Consider the following 25,929-nt stretch of genomic DNA (forward strand, 5'->3'; position numbering starts at 1 on the left):
GCTTCAATGACCAACAGACCTCCCAAGACAAAATATGGTAAGGAATTGTATTGTAAGGACTATACGGCAGCTTAGGCACCACCTGGCATAGCACTGCTATGGCACTGCTCTTGAATCAAGAGAAAAGACTAAAGAAGATAAAAGAAAGTTCAGATTTTATTTTTCTCGAGTGTGCCTGTGCAGACTTTACAAAGGTGTCCACCATGTGGTGGAACCAGAATCACCTCCAGTTGTTAGCAATAAGGCAGCTGATGGGGCCAGTTCTGATTCCATCCAGAAGAGAGCAGCAGCATATCCCCGTGCTGAACGTGTCCTTGCGGAACAGACTCAGAAAATGACCCCAAATAATCACCCACTCCCTGCAGTAATAGCCTGACATGTAAAACAAAGTACATGCCAGTTTAATGACAAGCTGATTTCTTTCAGTCACACAGAGGGTAATACAAAGGGGGTGGGAGCTGACATCAAACATTGGCTGCTGCTCTTCAGCTCTGAGAACAGAGTAATTCACTTTTTATTGCCTTTTTGCTTTAAACAAAAAGACCGGTGATGTAGGAAATGATTGCTTATGAATAGCGAAGATTTTTTATAAACAAGGAATTAAAGCGAGGGAGTATAATATCATCCAAAATACTACCTTTGCAATAATCTCCTGTAAGAACACAGAAGGGATTTTATGGAGCTGAATTCTTACATAGCCTGTGATATCACCACGTGTATCCAAGCCTTTATTAGCTCAGTTACCCCCACAGTTTCCCTGGGAGGTCACTACTCTGACCGAGGCACAAAACGCCTTTGTAGATCTGCACCAAATTGCTGAAAATCAAACAGAAAGTCTGAGTTGTGGCTGGAGCTTTCCTGCAGGTCTCCTGAGCTCCCAAGCAGCTCAGTTACCTGTAGATAGCCCTTCCCCTCCTTGCTGTGAGGAACACATCCTCAGAGCATGTACCAGGCTCACTTTGTGTTTGCTCAAAGGGCACTGTCAAGGGAGCAGAGAGTGCGTAATGCAGTGCTGGCAGCTGAGTGCAAGAGGAGGCTTTTTTTTTTTTTTTTTCCTGTACAGCTGAGCTGCATGGCCAGATCACGGGGAAAACTCACATCTCTTTACCATGAAGAGTGTTGCAAAGATATGGCTGAGAAACTGAGACGGCTTTCCAGCCGTCCCCTTACAAGAACTCTTTTCTGACATGAGAAAGTACAGGAAAAAGGAGGGAGAAAAGTCTTGCTCTTAAATGCAACAAGGAGAAGAGTAGGAACATAGAAAATGAACTGGAGAATACAGAAGTTTTCCCTTTCATCTTCAATATGCAGATCTTTCTCCATTCTTGCTTCATCTCCTGCACTATCAGGACCTGCTCCCTGGTGGTGGCTGTTCATGCTCCACATACTTTCCAGTGTGGGTTCTCCTCCATCCAGTTATTGTTTCCTTTGACAAAGTAAGATCTCCTCTCCTTCTGCCACAAATAATACTTGAGAAGAAATCCCTCGTAAAATATTCTCTCTCAGTGAATGGAGATAACACACACAGCTATGCAGATGGCACCCTCATCATCATGTGCTCTGTGCACTCCTTCAGCCTGTGGGACCACTGCTGGGATTATTCTCCATGTCACACCCCCCACTTTCAATCCCAGCTGCTGCTCTTCTTCATTCTCCTTTGTGCTAGATAAGGCTGAGAAAAAGCTAAAGGAGCCTGCAGATTTTTGTCAAACTCTGCAGCAGTGAGAGAAACCCCAGAAAGGAAGGAGCTGAAGAAATAGCTGAGGGGTAAGGATGGGTGCAGCAGAAGTTCGAGCTACTGCACCCCTTGTATACAGGGGGTAAAGATGTGTTTTTTTTTTTTTTTGCTAAAGCAGGGGGGTGCTGAGCACTGGGGGAGTAAGCTACCTAGAGGATTTCACTCAAAAGAGTTTTTCCTGCATACACCTAGGAAGGCGGAGAGACTCCCAGTTTATAGGACATTAGTGAAAGTTAGAAGCTCTGCACAGTGACTTTCTGAAGAAAGGCAAGTCCTCCTGTTGTAGATATTATTAACAAGAACTTCATTACTCTGCACATGGCAGTATTAAGTCAGTTGTTAGTTTGGAGCACGCTTTAGTCAGGCTATTCGCAGCCGGAGAAGCCTGCATATACCTCTCACTTGCACATGGCCTCTCAGTGCTCAGGAATCCAACGTAAGGTTTATATCATCCCACACAGAGGTGCAGATGTCTGCTTCCCAGAGCAGCAATAACGTGTCTCCTCGCTAGTAAGTTATGTTGTTTTCCTAGTGTCTCCTCTGAAGTCACTCTGGCTGCTCCCGACTCTTCCACATCTCTGTGTGCCATGCACTCACACAGTTTGTTCTCTTTCAGAATTTTTGGCTGGAGACTATTTGAATGTGTTAAGATATATCTGTCCGGATTTTGAACTTGCCTAAACCGGCAGTGCTCACCCAGAGTTAGTGTTTTGCATTTACAAAAGATCTGTCTCATGCTATCTTACCAGTGGGGATAATACTTTTCGTAGGACTGTTTTTACATTGGTCATGCAGAAATACAGCTTCAAACTAGTCATTTATAGGGGAAATGAGGGCACAGAAACTAGTAAAACTTATTTGGTCTTTCAAAGCGTTATATTTTGACCTGCTTCAATAAGCTAACAATTACAAACCAGTATAAGCAGCCAACAGGAGCCTACTTACTCACACACGTAACTTACAGTCCTTGTTGAGACCTGACTCTGGTTTTATATGCCCTGCTCTACTGAATTCACAGAAATTATTCCCAACTTGTATTACCATAAATGAGAGCGGAATTAGGTTTAACATGAATATGCAGCCCTATGCATATGCAATTATATATTGATATATGTGTGCATAATTTATCTATGCATAGAGCACATACATATATTGTCGTTCTTATCAGCAGATTCAGGTAAGATAAATATTTTTCTAGAAATGGGCTTGTATAATAACTATAATTAAAAATAATAATTTTGAAATTAAAATAAGAACTCAGGTTGGAATCTGTTTGATTAGTTTTACTACAGTGTAAGTTGCTCATTACAGACCTTAAAAATCACACTGCTTGCAACTCATGGGTCCTCTTTTTAAAAATAAAAAAAATATGGAAGCCAATACTGACCCATTTCATTTTATTACTGTGACTGAAGTGATGTTAGGACGAGCTGCTCCCGAATCTTGAATGGGTACAGAGAGGAGGTGAAAAAAACCTAGAATGGTTCAGTTCATTCTTGACAATCACCTTACTGGTAGCTGGGTTTATGGCTTTAGGTTTGAATGAAAAGGGCAGGCTGGGCTCTGGGACTTGAGAGAAATACTAGTCTACAGTAAGAGATGTGCGGACAGGGAACGAGTAAGAAGTGTGTTATACATCTTAAGAACTTACAGTATGATTCAGCCTCAAAATGTCAACAAGGAAGCTTAAAAAGTATTAAATTCATCTCTCACTGATATCATCATATGATGGGAAAGCCTTGGGCTTTTTCTAGGACAGGGTGGCCCTAGGACCTCTTCTTCAAGCAGCATATCAACATGTTTTCCCCAAAAGCGGTAACAGTTCTGCAGCCCTACCCTGACAGTTTCTCAGATCTATGAATATCTGCTGCTAAACGTACAGTCTTCAAGGATTGCCTATAAAGCTACCTACATGTGTAAACTTCCAAAGAGTGAAAGAGTGGTATGGGTGGGAACTATCAATAACAGCAATAAGAGAACACATTACAGAAATCCTTACACTGAATGAGCAGAAACTATAAAACAAGAAGATTAGTGATCAAAGATTTATAAGATTAAAGCAAAGAATCAGCTCACACTTGAGAAGACGTGTCTGGATTGGCCTTAATTTAAGGTGCAAAAAAAAGGTTCAAAAGTTGTAGAAGGATGCCAATATATGATATTCCTTACAATTCAAACTAATGAGAGTTTTGCTAGAGCCTTTGGCAAGCACAAGTATTTGTGGCAACACACGCATCTGCAGGCAATAATGGCATGTAATTCACAGTCAGCTTTACCAGCTTAGGAGTGTAGTTACAGAAACACAATACAAATGGCCACAAGAGCTTCTATGAGGCTCTAAACTAGTGCAGAACTAAACAGAGTACTCACCGGAGAGGGATCGTCACTTTGTGACATTACCTTTTCCTGTATCTGTTTATTGAACGCACATGAAAGCTGAAGGGTGCTCACGGGGAGCCGAGCTGACAGGGCTAGAGCTTAACAGGGTGATGTTTCAACAATACATTTGCAAGTTAGCAACTTTGCGTAATCCAAGGAGTGCCAAAAGGCATGGGGGGCCGGGGTTAGGGGGCTGAAGGAAATTAAAAGCTTGTCTACTGTCAGAAACATGCTTATGAGGAAATATCACTATCCAGCAAAGCCTTCAAAATGCTTTCCAAGTGATTCAAAGCTGAATTGATCACATTACACACACTATATATATAAAGAGGTAATGCTTGAGGTTGCCTTCCTCTCCCCTAAAATCGGGGGAGCTGGCAGTAACTGCTGCTCTGAACAAAACCTAGAGCCTGGCTTTCTCTACAAGAACTCTTTGATCCAGCCTCCCTTCTCTCATTGCATTGTTGTCTCCTTCCCAATCCAGATTCAAACTCTCATTTCAGTTTTGAAATGAAACCTCACTTGCGGGCTGAATGGAACCCTTATGGGCTGTATCTCAAACTCGAAAGGTGTTTTTATTTTAGCTGCATTTCTATAACCTATGCTAGCTGATTAATCAGAAGCTGCTTGTGAACCCTTTTCGAGGAGGGCCTGGCACTCAATTTAAAAATCCCTGGACTAAGTCCAGGTAGTTTAGCTGTTTTTAGGCTTCCCTATTCAGTGCAGGGAATCAGACAGGTATTTTCAGAACTTGTTTCTCCACTCCACTGGTTTTACAGTGTATAACTTTACTAAAGATTCATTAGAAACAATAACCTCTGGTTTTGCCACAGCTCTTTTCAGAATACTTTGAAACCTGGAGGTATAAAAACCAGCTCCCTTACACTCTGTTGGAAACGGATTTTTGCAAATACTGCTGTAAGTACTATGACACTTATTCTTTCCAGAGCTATATAGGCTTGCTACTAACAACTATTCAAAATACCTGTATTCTGAGAAATCGGGTGCTCAAATGTACAGAGTGGCTACCACGCAGTGTGCATCTGTGCCTTCTCCTTTGGAGTCACAGAAAGATGACAGTTTTTGAGGCTCTCATTTTCTACAGAAAAAAAAAAAAAAAAAAAAAAGATAGAAATATAAAAGAGAGCAACATACATGGGTAGCAAAGGTTGGCATGTCCAGGCCCAGTTCAAACCTTTTGTGAAGATTTGACCCTCCAACTGTATGTACTTGCAGCATCACAGATGAAAACATTTCTGGAACTGAGCCTCAGTCAGTGGAAGCTGCCACAGCTTTCCAGAGCGACTCCTGAAAAGCTCAAAAATAATGGTACTACTATTCTGAAGTGAGGTTACTCCCTTCAACATCTGTGGTGAATATGTGATACAGGCTGCTATAAGCATCACACATATTTAAAACTAACAGGAGATGTTAAGGCTTGGTCCAGCCACGCTGCGGTCATTAGGAGGAGGGAGCTACACAAATGCTTCATGAGATACATATGCTGTTCTAGGGGTACCAAGGGCTTACTCTGTTCTAAATCTTCTATCCTGTTCAAATTTCAGATAAATAAAATTAAAAAAAATAAATTAAAAAAAAAAACACCTTTCCAAAACGAAGTAAAATAGAGCCCCAAATATTTATCTTAACATAGTTCTTAATGATATTTACCTTCTCTTTGGTTGATAACACTTAAACTAATGTCTCCCCTTGCCTACAGCTCAAAGGAAAAAAAAAAAATTGAAATATCTGGCAACATGTATTATATCATTACTACTGGCTCATTACAATAATGACACTTCCTTACTATGGAATAAGTTAGTACCACTGTCAAAACAGTGTTCTTCACAGCGGGAATGTGTTTTCACAATCATCATTTTTTAAATAAAAATGAAAAATAATGATTTTTTTTTTTCAAGTCACAAAAACCTATTTTTCTGAATCAACCAGAGGCATTATTATTTGCTTTTATTATCACATACAAAATTGTTAGGATATACAAATGTGTTTCCTTTTTGGACACAGTGAAAGCTATATTAATGGGCATTACAGCATTAGTTTACATCACACTGTTTCAAAAAAACACCGTTTATGATTAAACAAATAGGTTTATATATATTTACATATATAAAAAGAGCTTGAAATAGCTGTATAACAAATCATTGATTTACACTATCAAAAGGCTGGGAGCAATTGTGTCTCCTACGATTGTGCCCTTAGCTTTCAATCCACGATCGCCACTAATGCAAGGTCTCATTTAAAACAAACAAAACCCAAAACACTGACCCTCCTGCCAAAACACACACACACACAAAAAAAAAAAACAAAACCCAAAGCAATGGGACAGCTTTCCCCAGGATAATAGTTTCAAGCACAAATGGATTATTTTAAATATCACATAAACCTACTGTAAATTAAAAAAATAGAAGATTACTTTACACAATGCATGGAAACCATTTCTACTGAGCACAAACATTTACAACTGTGTCATGTTTTTTCCTTGCATAACCCATACTCACACACAAACCAGTTTTCAAAAGAATTAGTGAAATATTCAGTCCACTTTTGTTTTCTTTATACAATATGAAATGGTTACAATACCATAGTATATTTTAGAATAAGTTAAACATCAAGACATATGGCAATAGCATTGTACTAGTTGTTCTACATACATACTAAATCCAGAAATTCAGTCTATTTTTATTCAGTCACAAAAATGAATAAGGACTAAGATCCAGTTATACTGGAAAACTAGACTAGTTCTAGAAACCACAAATACTGTAAGCACTTTGGTATAATATGTACAGGTTGTGCTGTCAATATCATGCTTGCATACTACAACTGATTGAGCCATTTCAACCGGTAAATTTAAAAAAATTATTGTAAGACTTGCTTTAGTATTTCTTCTTCTGTTTGGGAATTATTCAGTCAAAGAAGATGCACCACAAGAACATACACAGCATTTGTATGATGTGACTACAAATTAAATATTGAAGAGGGTTTTTTTTTTTTTTAAACACAATGCAAGACCAGTCTTCTTAAGTGCATAGAACATAATGCAGAATACTGTTAATTACAGGGACAAGTACAAGGACATTAAACATTTTAACAGATATTGAACAATGTTCTCATAAAAAGAGATGTGAATGAGAATAAGCATTCTACCCATTACAAAGATCAACTTGTGTTTTCCACCACCAGTAAGAGAAACAATACCTCTCATGATACATCAGTTATCTACTGCATCCATTTTATTTTTGTCTCTCAAAGGCTTAGAATTGCACCTTCAAACTCTTAAAAACAGTTTAGATTTCTTTTTTTTTCCCCCATTTTAAGCAAAATGTTTTCTCTTCCCAAAAGAGGAAACTCAAAAAGTGCATTTTAAATTATTTTTCTCCTATTTCACAGATACATTTGCTGCAGTTCAGAAATTTTTCTTACCTGCTTTCTGTCACTACAATCTATCAGAATCTCTCAGAGTTAATCAGGCAACCCTGCCAAGTTAAATAGCCTCTCCTTTTGCAAAGCAACTGGAATTATATCTTAAAAAAGGCAAAATATTGCAAACTGTATTCAAGTGAAATGTCAACTTGAAGAGTAAGGACTACAGGATTTCAGAAGATTTGGACTGTATTAAAAGTCTTCCAAAATTTGCATTTTATCTTTTAGATTCCAGGATACAGTAAATTGCAAATACCATGTTCAATTAATACTGCAAGTCAGCTTCAGACTAAGGTCTCAGGAATGAAATGGTAGCCCCAAAACTCTCAACTCAACCAGAGGAAACAATGGAACTGTTACTCATTTCTTACACAACACAACAACTCATTTTACATGTAAACAAAAAGGATGACGGTTCTCATTTGAAGCTCCTACTGTGGCAAATAATACTTCACAGGTATCAGAAATACTTTAGTCAGTGACTCCATATCTTCCCCATTTCAAAACTGCTTTCTTTTCCTTGCAGAAGCGCTAGCTACTTTACATCAAACTAAACAATTGCACAAAATCTATAGCACCAAGCTTTGCTAAATGAAATTGCCGGAGAGCACACGAGGAAGAAAAGAATTTGACCATGGTTGTCGAGTGGGCTAGAAGTCAAATGAGTTTAAACAAAACTATTTTTAACACATTCCTTAATTGAAATGATTAATTCCTAGCAGAAACAAATTCAGATCAGCATGATCTTACTGTAGGCTAGTTGGTGACCCAGCCAGACTTTTGTGCAGATTAGGGTTTTGACTGTGCCTGTTCCGACTGCGAACAGATGAAAACATTGTGTTGCAACCTGGGACTTTACATTTGTGGAGTTGGCGGAGATGCACAGTTTTGTAATGAGCCCTGAAAGTTCCCTTATTACTGTACGTTTTTTGACATATATGACAAGTTATTGGCAAACTGGAAGGTAAATTTATAAAGTTCTGGTTAGCTTTCTCAATTAAAGTACAGTCTTGGTAGAGTTCATCGTTAGGCATTAGGCTGGGTCCTTCACAGCTTTCATCACTATCATCCAAGGGCATGGTGCACACTTCACTTCCTCCGTCAGAATCCCAAGAAGAATGAGCACTGCTCTCAGATTTAATGCTGGAAGTAGTGCTTAGATCCAGAACAGCTCCATCATTCAATGGATCATATCCGTAACTCTCAGAACAGGGTTCTCTAATTTTGCTCATTGGAAAAACCAAGCTGCCTGTTCTGTTCATTCCTTTGAAGATTACAGAAGTATGTCCAACATGTTGTTTTAAAGAGACATCTTGACAAAACTCCTTAGCCATGTCTTTCAAGAGGTATGCTGCATTGAAATGGTTGTTGAATTCCAGTGTATCTTTAGTCAGAAGCTTATGATGAAGATTTAGGTTTGAACTATGTCTAAAAGAACAAAGACAAGCTTAGCAAGAAAGTGTTTTGCCTCACTTAACAGTTATTTCATAAGGATCATTAACAAAGAGAAAAATCAATATTTAGTAGCATGCATGAACTGTGTGCTTCTAATTTGACCAACTGCTGCAGTGGGAGTGCACATAGATGATTTATACATGTGACTGGGTATCTGAAATTGCTTACACTGGCATATATCAGAAATAACTCTACAGAAATCAATGTTTTAGGTTCTCTCCCGCATTGTGCATAGCTGTTCACTCCACTAGATCTAGTGCTGTGTTTAAAAGAGTTGTTGAACAGACTAAAAAACTTCTGTATACTGAACTGAGGTCAGAGAATGGACTGAGGGCAAGAGGAAATGAGATCCTTCCCCAGTGGACAAAGCAGGAAAGGAGTGACACCTGAGTCTGCAAAATATATTGATGATCTCTTAAGTACTATAACTGTGTACTAGGATGCAGCTAAACATCAGTACAGAGCTTTTCCTTGAAAAGAATATCCTTGAATGAAGGAATGCCACATTTTATACAACTTGCAGTTTTTGAATGGGCATCTCTGGATTCGGTTTAAAACCACCAAAGCATACAAATCACTGCTGTTCATTGAATATTATCAATCAGCTCACTGGGAACCTCCAGACCCTGGTTAGAAGACTGAATTTATTGCAAGACAGGGAAAACATTCATTTTCCCCTAGCCATCACCTAAGCCAGTTTCATCCAAACCATGAACTGTTTGAAAAGGGCATAGAAATATTTTGCACCTGCACGCACAGCTCTCTATGTTCAAGTCTAGAAACTTCTGAAAAGTTGTTCCAAATAACTATTGTTTTGCATAAAGCTTGTGAACTTTCTTGTGGATTGTCTTTTGTGCCTTAAAAAACAAAAAACAAACAACAACAACAACAAAGCAAGCAAACAAACAAAACAACAAAAAACCTTCCAAAAGCACCTATGTTAAAACTTGACTGAATATATTGGTTTGGAAAGGAATTTGTGGCATGCGAATGCAAATCTTCCTGCTGGCCTTCTTTCCTGTGGCCCATATCACAATTAGAGTGGAAAGGAATTCACATCTGGGAAGATGCAGGCAGCAGATCAGGGTATGAAGCCCTGCCAGCAGCAGATGAATCTGTGCATCTCAGATGCAGCGGCCAGTCCTCAAAGACTGGCTCATCCTCTCTCTGGACTGCATCAGCTGGCTCCAGTACTCCTAGCAGATTACAGACAATCTAAACCTTGTGTCACTCTGAACTACTATCCAGGCATGCTTTCTGCAGCCAAGATCTGCTGTAACACTGTTACAGGAGCGTTAGAGAAAATACAAGACTTAGTCCCACTGACACAGGTTTGTTATCTATTACTTATCCCTCCAGATACATAACTGACGGTCAACAATAAAGCTTCAATTCCTTATTTCTCAGCCTATGTGCATAACAGACTAAAATAAAATGACTAGCAGCAACACAATACTGCAGTTAACGGTAAACTGAATAAGCTCATGGTATTGTTTAGGAGTTAGTATGCATTGTCACATTAAAGCAGTACCTATGTATATACACACCAGATAGCATTAGTTCAACTAGCATTGCGTAACGTTAATTTTGTACTGACATCGGGTAATCGTGCTTTCTTATGCGCTTTTTTCCTGTAAGATTTTGTCTGCTCAAAATCCTTGCATAATGCAAGGACAAAGATAAGTGAAGACTTCCTGAATTGATCTCATTGCTTTTTCATTAAAGAAAACTGTATACATTAAAATACACATGAAAGTACACGTTAAACATATAAGTCCACACATGCATCTACTGGAAAATTGCTGAATTCATACCCTTGTGGCTTTCCCTTTATGTTGTAAAGTATTCTCTCAACTATTGAAGACTTTATCAGTTATGAAATTTTCATGGCTTTATTTAATACCTCGTAGTCTAGTGGAAAGGAAATGTTTCTTTCAATGGATTTTCATTTCACGAGTGTTCTGATAAGTTATCGTACCTGTTATACGAGGATACACAGAAAATCTTTGCAGGCTCCATTCCTCAAACACTCATTTTAATTTCAAATTAGGCTCCATTGTGATGGTAAAATAAATACAATTTTGTTTATAATTTCTTACCTGTCTCGACTTCTACGAGAAGGGAAAGCAGCATTACAGCCCTCAACTGTGCAAATATGCATTTCTTTGAGATGTACATTTTTAAAATGCATTTTTACACTGTAAGGGTTTTTAAAAGTCTTCTTACAGATGTCACAATGAAAGCGGCTTTCTTCCTTCTGAATCCCTAGTGCATGTTGACTGACATGATCCATATCTTTAGAGTCTTCAAAACAAGGAATGGCAGCACCCCTGTTTGACAAAGTGCTGAAAAAGCCCCCGGTCAGCAAGTGGTGTTGCAATTCAGGGCAGTCATCTTTAGGAATCCTGCGCTTTGACTGCTCTTTAATATACATGGGGGGTTCAGTCACTGGTTTTATAACATCATTGTGGTGGTGTTTTGGATCTTCATATATAATCTCATGGGGAACTATTTTTAATGGTTGGTTTTCTTCTGGTTTAACCTCTTTCTCACAGTGATGCAATTCATTTTCAGAGATATCCTTGATGTATTTGTTATCTGGCGCAAAGACAGATTCAAAATACTTTGGGCCCTCTACCCCAGAGACAGATTTCCATGAATTACCTGAATGGGGGTGATTTTCCACCCTGTCGGTCACCCGCTTCTCTATCTTATGCTCACAGGACTCAAGCTCTCCATCGCTTACCACTTGCAGACGTGTATCTTCTTCAGAACTGGCAACATCACTACTTTCATTAGGTGTTTCAACAGCTTCTTTCTCTATCTTAATAGGCATACTTGATTTACGAGATTTCTTCTTAGGTAGCATGTCAAATGGCAATTCATTTGAAATAAGCTGCTCTGGTATTGAGGAAGAAACAAGAGGCAGTGAAGGAAGAGTACCTGGAGTATTAGCAAGCTCAGCTGGTGTAACTGGGCTACGATAAAAAGGAAGAACAGGCTGTACTGTCTTTAGATTTGGAAAGAGGACACCATTCTGTCCAATACTGGGAAATCCAGCCTGACCCTTTGTGTCTGTACAAGAGCTGGCATAGCTGGTAATAGTTCTGCTATCTGGAGTTAAAATTGTAAATTCTGTCCTTTTACTATCTCCAGGTCCAGCAAGCGTCAAACCATTTCTTAGATCTTTATCCCTGTTATTTCTATTCATTGGCATATGGAGTCTGGGGTTAGGATTTGCACTATGACGATTTCGACTACGCAAAGAGCTAAATACCATATTGCAGCCCTCAATTGTGCATTTGTGCTTTATCTTCAGATGAACAGCATTATAATGTATTTTCAAAGTACCTTTGTCATAAAATGTCTTTTCACATGCAGTGCAGAAAACACGCCCTTTCCTTGGCCCAGCGCCATTTTTTTCAACAGATTTCATTTTGGTTTCTGGAGATAGCGCTGTCATTTCAAGCTTTGCTGCTGTATTATGTGAACTGGAATCACTTAAAAGGGCATCATCTTCTGTTTTAGTGGTGACATCTGGACCATTTATGCTCCTCTCATTGTCAACTTGAAATGGTGCAGAACTAGAAGTTAAGAAGCTGCTTTCAGAAAACGGCATATGAACATCTTGTTTAGTTTCATTGCTATGGTCCTGACCTTGATCAATCAAGTGTCTTTCTGGTGGTGAACCTATTAAAGGTGGAGGCACTGGACTGAAAAACTGGAATGGCAACATGAAAGCCATGTTATTTACAATGTTCTCAAAGGGATGAATGTTGGTGGGGCTCATTTTGTCCAAGGAAGCAGAAAAATTAGGACTGTGTTGATTGCAGCTCTCTATGAATGCCCTAATATCCAAATTAGCAGTTGGTGGTGGTATTATAATTGATTGACCTTCTTTCTCTTGAATTGCCATTAACTCTACAATGGACTTAGTTTCTCCAAAACGAAGAAATTGCTGCAAAGTAGCCAGTTCTTCTTCATTGGTCATTATGCTCCAGTGATCCAGTACCTTTCCTGAAGCATCCTAAAGCAAAAAAAAAAAATATTAAATGAGTGAAATACTAGTTCAGGAAAACAGAAAACCCCTTTTCCCCCATTCTTTATTATTTTTTTCATAGGCTAGGAATTCATGTCTAGCAAAATCATAAAATGATTCTATTTAATGAGAGATTAATGGCAACTCTCTGATATTTTCATCAAATCTTACCACATTGGTGATATTATTTCTTTCTGAACTAACAGTAATACTTTCCAATAAACTATTTTTTTCCACAAAAATTAAGACACACATCATTTGAACAACAGTATCATGTAACTACAGACAGCAGAGATGGAGCAATCAGACCAAGATTTAGCTCCTCATTTAAGTCAAGTATTCTTTCATTGCAAGTTTAATAATCTTCCAAGCAACTAAGATCAGAGAACAAATGAACCTGTATTGATCTATTGCCAGTGTTCACAGAGCACAGCTGTAATTACACTGGAGTGTTGGAGTTCTTTCAAACTCTAGCTATGCCTAACTTTTCCCAATAACTACAATAAATATTTTATCACAGAACATGTATTTGATGGCCTACTGAGATTTTTCACAGTGCATGTAAGAGTTTCTAAGATGATGAAGAACGTAACATTATAAATTTTTCATGTGGTAGAGGTTCAAGGTAATTGATTCCATATTTTTAATCCTAACACTAAAAAGCAAGATTATCAAGACCATTAAATATTGATTTGTGTCATAATGTAAGATCATAATGTTACTTTACATAAAAGGTAACTTCCACAGTAGCAAGGAGTAACATCAGTGTAAGCACACAGGGCCAAATTCATCCTTAGTGTAGCTCCAGTAAGGCCAGTAGCACTATACCAGAGATGAAGATTGTCCCTGGTGTTTGAAATGATGGCAAATTTATTTGTCACAGTATTATTCTGCTGTATTAAAGTAAACTCACTGATTAAATAATACTGTGATCAAAGTCTGAAGCCTTTATTTTGACACATTCCCAGTAACTTTTTTTTTTTTTTTTTTTTTTTTAAATCTTGGGTTACCTTTGTTGATAGATTTAAGCAAAACAGAAAGATTTCAGTTAAGCATGAGTAAAAAGAGAGCATTGACCAGAAGTCCACCCTTCCTTTTGTGGTGCTGTACTTGTACAAGACTATTACTGCCTTTCAGACGTACCACATTGTTAACACATTGTGAACTACTGATAATATTAAATGAGAAAAAGTTCTGAAATATGACTTAACTATCATAGTTACAAAACCCCCTCTTAGTTCAATACCTGTAGCACATATCCACGAATATAATCCTGTAGTGTCCAATCCAGAGCATGGAGAATCTGTATCACTTCTTCCTGCTTCAGAACACTGAAAAGTCTATCCAGCAGAATTTTAAGGCGTACGGGAATGGCTTGGGTTCCATATAGCATGAGGCTACTGATATCAAAGACAACATTGGATTGAACTATTTCTACCTGGCTTGATGGATAGAGGTTGGGAATCCTTAATTTGCTCAGGGCTGAAATGAGAATCATAAAACATAAATAAACATGAGTACTTAAAACTGAATGTAAAGAATATTGGGGTAGAGGGGTGCGACACACAAAGTGTGTGAGGAGGGTCCTAGCATATTCTATATAGGCTGCAGGAATAAATATTACCATGTGCTACCCATCCATGCCGGCACTGGTCGCATTGTCGCTGATTTATTTTCCCAGGTTTGAAACACTGACAACTACAGTTCACCAGAGTGCATCGGATAGCCTAGAAATCAATAGAAAGATTGATAGGTAATATATAAGCACTATATAGGGCGTGCACATTATACATATACAATGCATGCATAAAATCCATATGAAAACAGAGATAATATATTGCACATTGATAGGTATATGCTTGTATAAGTAATCCAGGCAAAACCTGAGTTTAAGCAGAGGTAGTCTTGCATAAATAGAATCAGTCACCTGCTAAAGCACTAGAATATTATGGAAGCAAAATATTTAATGATATATATACAAAGCAACACTCCTGTAGATACATTTAGGCTGATGCATCTTTATAACAATAATAAGCTGTTCTTGGGCATTCACCTAAGACATGTTCCTCATGTAAGCACCGCTTTTTTCCAGAAAAGTCTGAAAAAGGTACACAGATGAAAATCTCATTCTCTGCAAGTCATGCTGGAACCCTTTATTGTAATATAGGGAGCACTAATGAGCGATACGCTAGCTTTGCATAGACTCATTCCTTACAGCCAGCAGTACCCACACAGTAAGTCCATCCCGCTAAAGAGACTTCCACTGACACTTCTCAGTAGCAAAGTTCATCAACAAGTACTCCATTGCTTCAAACACTACAATCGTCAGATTTTATAAGGGAAATGCTTGAGAGATAATAGGCGAAACAGAACACACCAACAGATAGTAACCAGTTTTATGGTACAATTTGTGCATTACCCTACTTTCACCAAGGTCATCTATAATGCAAATCAAATTAGTATTCAGATATTCCTAATCAACATGGTAATACAAGCTTGCTTCCTGGAATATATGCTTTCTTCTGTACATGCCCATCTGCTGCAGAAGGCAGACAGACAATTTTGAGGTCCTAGTTAAAGCTCCATAGGGATTGCTACAGAGCAAAGCATTTCTATGATTCCATATTGCTTAGATCTGATACTGAGAATAGGTTTTACATAAATGGAATATTTATTAAGGGTGGGAAAGTGAAGAAATTAGTGTGCAGGAAGTCTGCACTGTTATACAAAAATTATTAGATTATGCGATTGCAATGTATGTCTGAAATTTTCCATTCTTAAAACAAAATGGTTTATATTTTAAAGTACAGAGAAGCAATACGAAGTAAGGCAAAGCAATGCCCACTACTGGCTGCTACTCCTGCTCCTAGGGTCTTATGTAAAGTGGGTACTTTTGCTACTTACTAATATCCATGGTAATGCAAAACAAGATCTGAAGAAAAAAAATAACATATTTTAAATGCTGGCATCCCCACACTAGCAGTTTGGAAAACGTACAAAGTAGCAAGTTTTTGGGCAATCAGGCTAAGAGAGAGAAAATGTTTAAAATGAAAATAACATGGGAGAAAAGTAGTTTCAGTGGGGTTTGCCACAGGCATTTCTTTTGACCTGGAGCATTAGACTGACTCAGGACAGAAAAGTATGCTACATACAACAGTCTGCTATAAACAAGCACATGCAGGACATCGAATGCCTACTGCTTTATGTGACAATCTGGAATTTTAAAACCTCAGGTGCTGGCTTAGCAAGGACTTAGCTTACAAGCACATCTCCAAGCTGCAGTGACTTGATGCTGAGACTCGTCTTTATTTGAAGGATGGGAACAAGTGGCAACAGTGCTATTGAAATCTCTGAATCACTTTGCCTCTAATCTTTTAAAGGAGCCATCACAAAATACTGAATTCTTGAGAAAAGCTCTGTGCTCCCCGTAAAGTCATAAAATACACATCAATACCCTACACGATGTGAATTGCTTCACTTTAATGGAGAATGTATTTTCACTTAGATGCTAAAATCCTTTAATATAACAATAAAGAGCCATAAATTTCTTACGGAAAGGTTGAAAAAAAGGTGTAGTTTGCTGATGATTAATTTCTATCACAAAATACCTAATAATGCAGTTTATTTCTTCTACCTCTGTCATACATAATGTTCTGTGACTTGCACAGACTGAACCCCTTCCACAGGCAATCCTGCTAAGTTCAGTAAGCTACAGCTGAATTCCACGAATGCATCTTTTGTAGTCTCTCCAGACAAAATTACAAAAGATTACTTCCTTTTTCTGCAAGAAGTAACAGAAATACGTACAAGGAAAAGGCATCTTTATGATAAGTTAATTGAGATTTCATTAATTTTTTTTTCTATTCCTTTTCCTTTGGACACGTTCCACAAACCACTGACCTTTAAAACAACTTTTTTTTTTCTTCTTATTTTGCGTACTTAGCCAAGAAAGATAAACCACATGGAATTCTGCATTTTATAGATTTGTGTAAGAACTTTCTTTATAGGTACATGTATTTGTCTGCCTGTATTGGTGCAGAAGATTTCATGTGTAAAAAGTAGAAAACATACAAGAGGCAAATTTTGTTTTACATATAGGAGGGAGATGAAGAGAAAGGGAGTATGGTTTTCCTTCTATTCAAACTATGGAATTAACCCCTCCTCAAATCAATACCCAAATGCTTCTGGACACCACTCTTAGAAGTGGTTAGCTTGTATACTGCTAACGTAACAAAGTGTATCAGTATCTGTTGCTAACTTAAAAAACTACTTGTAACAATCCCTGAGAAGAAACAAATGTGTTTTTCAGGTTGGTAGCTTTTTCTTTTATTCGTGGTTATCAGAGCCTGTTTCCAAAAACTTTTCCAGAAACATCTGTATTAATATAGTCACAGAACATATATAACATGGCAGAATTAACTTTTAAAATAATCTGGAGGCACAGTTTAAAATCTTCACTATTTGTTTGACTTAAAAAAAAAAAAAACAACACACAACACATTTTAAAGATGGATTTTGATATTGCCCAAATTAACTTGTATCGGAGTTTAATGAACAGAAACATGGCAAAAATTCATGAGATTAAAATGCTTGTCTTTTGCATGTTAATCCTGCTATCCTTAATGTGCTTAGTCTTAAGGTACTGTAATTATATCAAGTCTTTTAATGAGCTTTACTTTCCCAACAGGTGGAATATACACACAATTTTACTCTACAGAACAAAGGAATAACTTTATATATTGCATACACGTAAAGCTTAAAAATCATAATTAAAGGATTGGAAATGTAGAGGGAAATTAAAGTAGATTTTTTTTAAGTGCAACCTTTTCATTCAGGTCTATTATTTCATTTCTTTTTCCAGAAACATAAAGCAGATGTTAAAATAAAAAATAAAAAAAAATCTTATGCTATCATGAAGGATCTTGTTATTGTTTTCCAATCATTCTGTCCCTCACAAAAGGACCTTTCCAAATCCATTATTAGCAGATTTTATTTTTTTTTTTTGAGTTGAAAATTCTGATCAAAATTTTCTATGGCTTTACCAGCAAGACTGTGAGAACATTAATTTTGGATTTTTAATGCATGTGATTCTTCATTACAATTTAATGATTAAACCAGATTAACCATTAACCTGGCTGCTGCAAAACACCTAACTACTAATCACTGAAAAAAATCTTAACATCTGTTGCCTGAAAGTCATGACTGCTGATATCTTTTTTTTTTTTTTTCCTAGATATTGATGTGGTTTCGATTACACTTCAAAAGTTACTGAACATTTCTTTTCAACCCACTCTCAGCCTTCACAGCTAAAGAAAAGCACAAACTAATGGGACAAGTTCATTCTGATTCTCGGTATATAATCAGGCTTCATTTCATAAAATAAGTTTGTGATCATCTATGCACTTTTGAAGCCCTCAGGGACCTATGCTCCCTTGGAATTGCAACGCCCTAACAGGTTTAAAACAATACAGTAAGAGGATGGGCAATAGGAGTGTTTGTGATTACCCAATGATATGGAAGTATAACTGTATCAAACCTCACTCTATGTTAAATGGAATCTAGTCTGACAGCACTCCAGCTTGGGAACCAAATTAAAAAGGAAATAAATATTGAAGATCCTGTCAGGACTTCGCCAGGGATCTCGGCTCACACTAGCAAGCAGGTCTGGCTCTCCACACTCGCTGAGCACTGCATGTGCAGACACCAGGAAAACGGCAGAGCAAGTCTCAGACAGCCCCGGAACCACTTAGCGTCAGTAATGCATGGGTCAGCACCCTCGCTTGTTTCTATCATCCAAGAAAAACCCTTCCCTTCTTTGCACAAAAGTGATTCCTTGCTTTGGAAACTGCTTGTCATCAAGATACTACCGTCCCATGAAGAGCACTAGAGCTTCGCTGCTTTGCTCTGCAGATTACCTACAAAATGGTGACACTGATGCTATGTTACAGTAACATCTTCTGGAACCAAGACTAGATATTCCTGCCAATTTAAAATGCATGTTTGGAGGGAAAAAAAAAAGGAGCTACATGTACAAAAATGCATGAGGGAAGCTTTCGTTACATAGAATGGAACAGGCACCACTTTTCATTTCATTCACTGAGGACTTCAAACAACAAGCAACGTCTGCTATGGTCATCCCACCTAATTTTCCCAAAGAAAGTTAGCACATCGTCCTTTTTTTTTTTTTTTTTTGGTCAGACAACTTTTGCCAATTTCCTTAGGCATATACTCCATGGATAAATAGATCTGTCCATCACTTTTGCCATGATTTAAAGCAAGTTCTCAATTTACACTTCATTCACATTACAACCCAACTGTGTCTATCTGCATCACACTAACAATATTTTTCTTTACACCTATCCCATATACACTTGTAGAATTCCACCCTGTATGTGTTTATCCCTCTTTACTCTTCTTCCATAGCACAGACTTGAGTTTTTGCTACTTTGTTGAGCTCCCTGCAGTTTACAAGAACTAAAATATATTCCAGTATACCCCAAGTATAATCACCAAACGTGTTGGGCTGCTCCAGATGGGGTAAATTCATAAAATACTCATTGAAGACTTAGCTTTACAATTAAGCTTCAACCGCATGTTGATATTATATGTTAGGAATTTAGATTAAGCATTTTTTTTTCCTTGAAAGAAAACCATATTCCAAGTTGAGTAAGGGCCTGAATCCCAGCTGCCTGTAGAGGGGCATTAGGAGGGCCCCTGAGGCATCTTCAGGGAAGGGCTCCGGCCATTTTCTTCTTCCTGACACTTCAAGAGGAGAACGTACAGCTGGAGGAGGGACAGAGCATGGAAACCCTTCACTGTGGGTTAGTAGAGCTGGAAGGACACACCGGGCAGGGAGAAGACACTCACCAAGTGACAGTGCACTTAAATGCCTGTACCTGTACCCAGGTCTGACAGTGAGGCCTACCTGAAGGCTACTCCGGACAAAGTAGGCTTGGCCTGCGTTTCAACCTGCACATGGCCAGCCCTGTGGCCTGCCATGTTTTCTTCTGCCATGTGTTTAAGGTCCTCAGTTGTGGTTGAGGTCAAAGCTGTCCTGCTACACTACACACTGACAGACTACACACCAGTGATAATCCTTCACTGGCAGTGTTTGAAAGCCTTAGCCCTTGAACAAAGGATTTTCCATTCATATGAAATTTCTGCCCACTGCAAGCATATTTGGTTGTTGCAAATTCTTCTGTTTCTACACCAAAGTTTAAAAATACTTCAGACTAAAATAAATCTATAAAGTTATTAAAATAAGGGAAAGGTGCCTGTAAGATGCACACTTTTTCCACAGTCATCTCACAAAAAACGTTTCTTACAAAGTAACAGTGCCGTTAGAGTCATTTACTAAACACAATAAATAGCAACAAACATTTCTCATGAGAAGAAAGAAGGCCTTGCTGTTTGCTGTATCCAGAAAACATCTGATGTTTTGCACATTTTGAGCTTTCAATTAAGTAGAGAAAAAATTTGATGTGGATGTGACAGAGTAAACAGCACTGACCAAATAGCTCCAACCTTCCCCATTAACAAACATGTTTAAATGCTAGCCCTAGATGATTCATTTGGCAAACTGCTTATTAGTAAAATAATTTAGCAAAATTCTTGTCTTCTGCGTAAGAGACTAACGAGGATAGAGATGGGAAAGACAGAGATGGGCCACAACTTGCCTTTCCCAGCTCCACTACACATGAGGTTACACCTAAATCCATGATGGCTCCTCAATAAGTGGGCTGGTGTTTGTTCATGCTGAATGTGTATGCTCCTACAGAGCTCTTGAGGTACGAGAACTTCTGAAAATACCCAGACAAAAAGCTTTTGTTCCAGAGGCCATGAATTTAGGAGTTTGACTTAACACCTATTGTGCTGAAAATGTTGGCTGGCGCTGATACCACTAAACTCCCACTTCGACCTTCTCTGTGGGGAGACTCTGTTATGATTTTTACTGTTAAAGAACACAAAGGCCACAAGTTTGAATACAGTTTCTAGACAAGACCACAGAATACATCCCATTAATTACCAGAATCCTTATGTGTATATCCATATTGTTTATTTGGGGTCCAATACCAAAACCTGACCTCCTTTTAAATGGTTACAGCCTGAGAATACAAGTAAGCAGAGTATTTACAACCCAGGTTCTGCAGCAAGTTACATTACCTCATTACTGTCTCCCTCTGCGGAGCTTAATAAAGCAAGTTTTGGCTAGAACTGGACTGAATCTCTCTCTTGCGGGTGCAGTCTACCACCTGCAGCTGAAAATGTTTAATTGTTCTTATAATAATTGACGAAAACATCTTCGAAACTGGCCAAAAAGCGGTGGGGCGGAGTGAAACAGCTCAGTAAGATAGAATTGAAATTAGCCAATACTTCCATGCGATGGTACCACACAGTCAAATCAACCATGATTGTGGATTTAAAAGTTTTAGCCGACTACTGAATTACGGGCCACTAGTCCACATGTTGCTCGCCACTTTATTAAGAACTTTTACTAACTGAGAACAGTCCTGAGAATGAGTAGTTGAGATAAGAGACTGAATTAAGTAAAGACTCAAAATCCTACAGCCAATTGCGGGTAAGCGGCAGCTTTAGCAGCTAATGGAGAGGTGCTTTGGACAGTCTCGGGCAATGTAGCGAGGTGAGTAAGCAGAATGGAGACATTTCTGAGAAAGGCGGCACACTAACGAGGCCAAACTTCAATCACAGCATAACTTGCGGGATGAAAATCACTCTTCATGCATGTCACTTACCCTAAAGGGCCCCTTAGGGCAACTCTTGTTAATGGCACTGTCAAAATAATTATAAGAAGGGAGTGCACGTGTGTGTGTGTGCACACGAACTGTTACTCTTTAAACAAAAAGCACTGGACAGTAAAGCTCAATTTTGCTATTCAACAACGTGCTTGCAGATACATTAGCTTGCAATGCAATTAATCTCGCTTGTTAACAACAGGTGTGTGTTGACAGACAGCTTGGTCAAACTGGGGAATATATTTAGCTCCTCTTTTCTTTTACTCTTCAATTAGGAAAAGAAAACAAGAAATACAAATTAAGGAATGAAAAATGTCACCCTATCATTATCTTACAGTTATTTACTTTTGACCCTGAAATAAACTATAGTGCTACAATTCCCATGGTGTACCTGCCCTACTCTGTGTAGATCAGAACTGCTTACATTTTGCTGTCTATTAAGCAGTATTTATCACAAAAATCTCAACTTTCTAACAAATTTACAAGAAAAAATAATTCATATTAGTGTATTTCAGAAATGAATAACAGATTGATGCAGACTGATGAGGAAAGCTGCTCAAGGTTTGGGGATAAGGATAAGTCACCAAAGAGAAACGGTGTGAAATTTGTTATGATGAAACACTACCTGTTATTTAAACTAGAAAATAAGCTGTGTGCAGGCTATTTAACCATACTGGCATGTTATGTATCCCATGTTAAGTGCTGAGACTACAGATCTGTCCAAGATCTAAAGCTTAATTAAATATTTAACTCCAAGTCCTACATTAACGAGAAATAAATGTTACATATATGCACAAGTTGTAAGAGAAATGAAGAATATTAGTATAAATGAACTGCAAGTCCTTTAAAGCATATAAACCCTTTCAAGTATGCCTTAAACTATTTACATAGTTTAAAGAATGTTATATGTGCGCAACATGGGTGAATAAACGTTTCAAAGACATCCCAACATTTTCAGCTCCTCACACCGCTGCATGAATCTTAAAGCCATAAAATAACACGTGCTTAAATTCTTCCCCTTCTTGTTGCAGACAGAAAAGATAGAGAATGAAAGAAAAATAACAGCACTCTGAAATATTTAGTGTTACGCAATTTCATTTAATGCAATTTCATATATTTTAAACCCAAACAGTATTTGTACACATACACGTGATACTATCTATGGTGCTACAGAGTTATGCAATATTTTATGCAACAGTGTAGCTCCATTGGTAATTTCACAATTTAAAACTTAGTATTCCTTTTTATTGAATGCAGGTGAGAAAACTTGAAACGGCTTTCGGACATCAGTTTAAACAGCTAATAAAAGAAAACCCCAAACTTCTGAATTCAAATTTGAAATATAGCTGATCAACAGTGAGTAACAGTTATTTTGATCTTTAGAAAGCAGGTATCTATTTAAAGATACAATCCTACCATGGTTTTAAAGTGTGGAAATAAAATATTACTGTTTTTTATCCTAAAATGACAGAAGTCTCTTTATTAGAATTTCTCACTTTTTGCTCAGTCCCTCAATATTGTTTACTTTGAGTCTGAATATTGAAATTTCAGTCCCTAAAGAGATTTTCAGATAGTTAGTAGCAAATAGATACGGAGAATTAAAAAAAAAAAAAAAGTGATGAAGCTATAAAACTTCAGCTGTAGTATCTGCTAGGACAAAATCTGCTGGCTGCACAGCGCATAGGAACAGAGTTCCTGCACCACGTAAGTCATGAAGGGCAGGAGATGACCCAGGGGGCCAAAACAATAGCTTTTCTTCCCTGCATTTTGTGGATCTCTTGCTGGAATAATGAATTCAAGATCTGTAGCTGAATTTTAGCTCAAATCTGCATGAAAATATTTAACAAATGCCAAATCCTATGAAAGGTGCTTTAAAAAACATGTAGCAAAAAGTGTAATCTACAATAAATAAATTAAAAAAAGAATATTTTAGTTTTTATCAGAGGAAAATTTAATATAATAGCGGAGTCTTCATTACTAAAAACAAACTAAATCACTGGCTTACTTGATGGGAAATAGAATGACATGCTCAATGTTGTATGAACAGATTTCTTAACAACACCATGAACAGGCGCAGAAGCTAGAAGTCAAGGCATTTGGTATAAAAAGACCAAATCTTGTTGCATCCTAAGGAGGCAGAATTTCATCCCAGCTATAGCGAGCCCACGAAATGGCCCAAAATTTGGAATAATTTTGCCCGTTCATGACAATTTAGCTCTCCTGCACGTCTGGATATGTTTGCAGATGCCATTCTCTTTATGGTTCTAAATAGGTTGAAGATGGTTCCCTAGTTCAAAGAATTAGCAGAACAATTACTTTTAAAAATCAATCAAGCAAGAAACCTTACAGTAAGTAAAACAAGAAGGTATTTTCCCTAACATAAGGTTAGTTACTTTTTACATGTTCACCTATGGTTAAGCTGCAACTGCTAAAAACTCTGAAGTTTGATTTACACAGAAGTGCAGAATTATACTGGTTATATATAAAAAAAAAACCTTATTAGCATTATGCATATAATGTAAACAGATCTAATGCAATATTACATGATAAGCCAATATTTTATCCATTACATTGAAAGCCAATATTTTATCCATTTTCAGTAAGAGAAGAAGTGAAAAGGTATTGTTCAGTGTACTTTGTTCTAATCACTAGAACAAAGAAAGGCACCGCACACTGTCGTTAGCAGTTACAAACAATGCAAGTCCTACTTTGCACCATGACCTGGAGTGAAGGGAGGCTGCCCACCTCACATTCCTCAAGCAGAGCACTAAGCCTCTATTTCAGTATTTTAAAACTAGCAGAGAAAACAGAGTCTTGTCTAGCATAATGCTAGCATATTTTCCAGCAAACTGCAGTAAACAGAACTGTATTTTCAAAGAGGATGTTAAAAATAGAAACATATGATCTTTTCCCACCTAGAATTGTATCCTTACAATTAAAGACTATTAGCTGGCATCCCTTTTAACCGTCAAACTCAGACAGTGGCAGTTCTATAGCCACAAAGAGAAGCAGTAAATGAGAAGAACATGTTACTACACTGCATTTGAGAAAGTTTGGCTCCAAGCTATGCACTGATTAATATCAGATCTCCTTCTTTACTTGCCTCTTGACAATCTTGTCACATCTGGCTGACAAATCCTTACAAGCTTATCCAAACCAAGGCAGCCCAGATCATGCTCCGGGAGTAGCTTGAAGGAAGCGGCAACACCAGCCATGCACTGATGTGCCATCATGAAACTAATGAAGCTGACTTCACTTGCAGACTGCAGGAACACGAAGAAACACAACATGCCTCAAGGTTTTGCAACATAACGCAGAGTTAGCTCACCAAAAGATAAGACAAACAATCAGCTCCCGAGGTTCAAGAAGCCAAGTAGTTACACGAATTACAGAAATTTATATATAAATTGCTCAAACGACAATCTCAAGTAAATGAGCACATCAAACTCCAACTTCGGCTCAGATGTGAAAATTGACTGCTAACTGCCTTTCAAACAATGGTTTGTTTTAAATTAAAACAAAACCAGCTCAATTCATTTTCTCTCTCTCACATTCACAAAATATCAGAAAGTTGTCTGGCTCCCCACATTATTTAAACTGAAAAACATACATAAATTTTACAAAATTTATATAGAAAATACAAATACAAAAAATAAAAGGAAAAAAGAAATAGGGGAAGAAAGGAATAGTGTCACTTTTTATCCACAGGATTTTACAGAAGGATAAGCCACAGCCTGTATATATCAGTAGCCTTCCCTTGGGTTAGCGATATGCCCTCTCCTCATTTTTAAACCAAGGATTCCTTACACAGAGGACTAGAAGTATCTGGCCAATTAATAAACCAGAAAGTAAAATGCTGTATCTTAAACACATCTAACAAAAGCTCATTATGTATGAGATGACAATTAAACCATGTTTATTTTTCTACATGATGAAAAAAGTCAAAATAAATTAAATAAGCATCTTATATTCTGATGCATTTAACCTCTTAATGAGCTCAATATATTTTAAAAATAATAATAACAGAAGACAACCCCATGCACACACACACACACACTCCCTCCCTCTCCCCTCCCTCTGCCCCCCCCCACAAACAGACTGATCCTAAGAAAAGAATTACTGGC

At 37.8% G+C, this 25,929-nt stretch overlaps 1 protein-coding gene across 3 annotated transcripts in view; it reads right to left on the minus strand.

The window, feature by feature from the left end:
* Positions 1-6,068: 6,068 nt before the first annotated feature.
* Positions 6,069-25,929, minus strand: part of BNC1 (basonuclin zinc finger protein 1) — a 76,231-nt gene continuing 56,370 nt past the window's right edge. For all 3 annotated transcript variants that reach the window (XM_038185033.2, XM_013106367.5, XM_013106366.5), the window contains 4 exons: positions 14,677-14,779; positions 14,299-14,534; positions 11,113-13,040; positions 6,069-8,986 (listed from right to left, as the gene is read on the minus strand). In XM_038185033.2, coding sequence (XP_038040961.1) covers positions 8,305-8,986; positions 11,113-13,040; positions 14,299-14,445 — 2,757 coding nt within the window. In that variant the 5' untranslated portion in view covers positions 14,446-14,534; positions 14,677-14,779 and the 3' untranslated portion in view covers positions 6,069-8,304. The remainder of the gene's footprint in view (positions 8,987-11,112; positions 13,041-14,298; positions 14,535-14,676; positions 14,780-25,929) is intronic.

The sequence above is a fragment of the Anas platyrhynchos genome, chromosome 11, assembly GCF_047663525.1.
Source record: "Anas platyrhynchos isolate ZD024472 breed Pekin duck chromosome 11, IASCAAS_PekinDuck_T2T, whole genome shotgun sequence".
Taxonomy (NCBI): domain Eukaryota; kingdom Metazoa; phylum Chordata; class Aves; order Anseriformes; family Anatidae; genus Anas; species Anas platyrhynchos.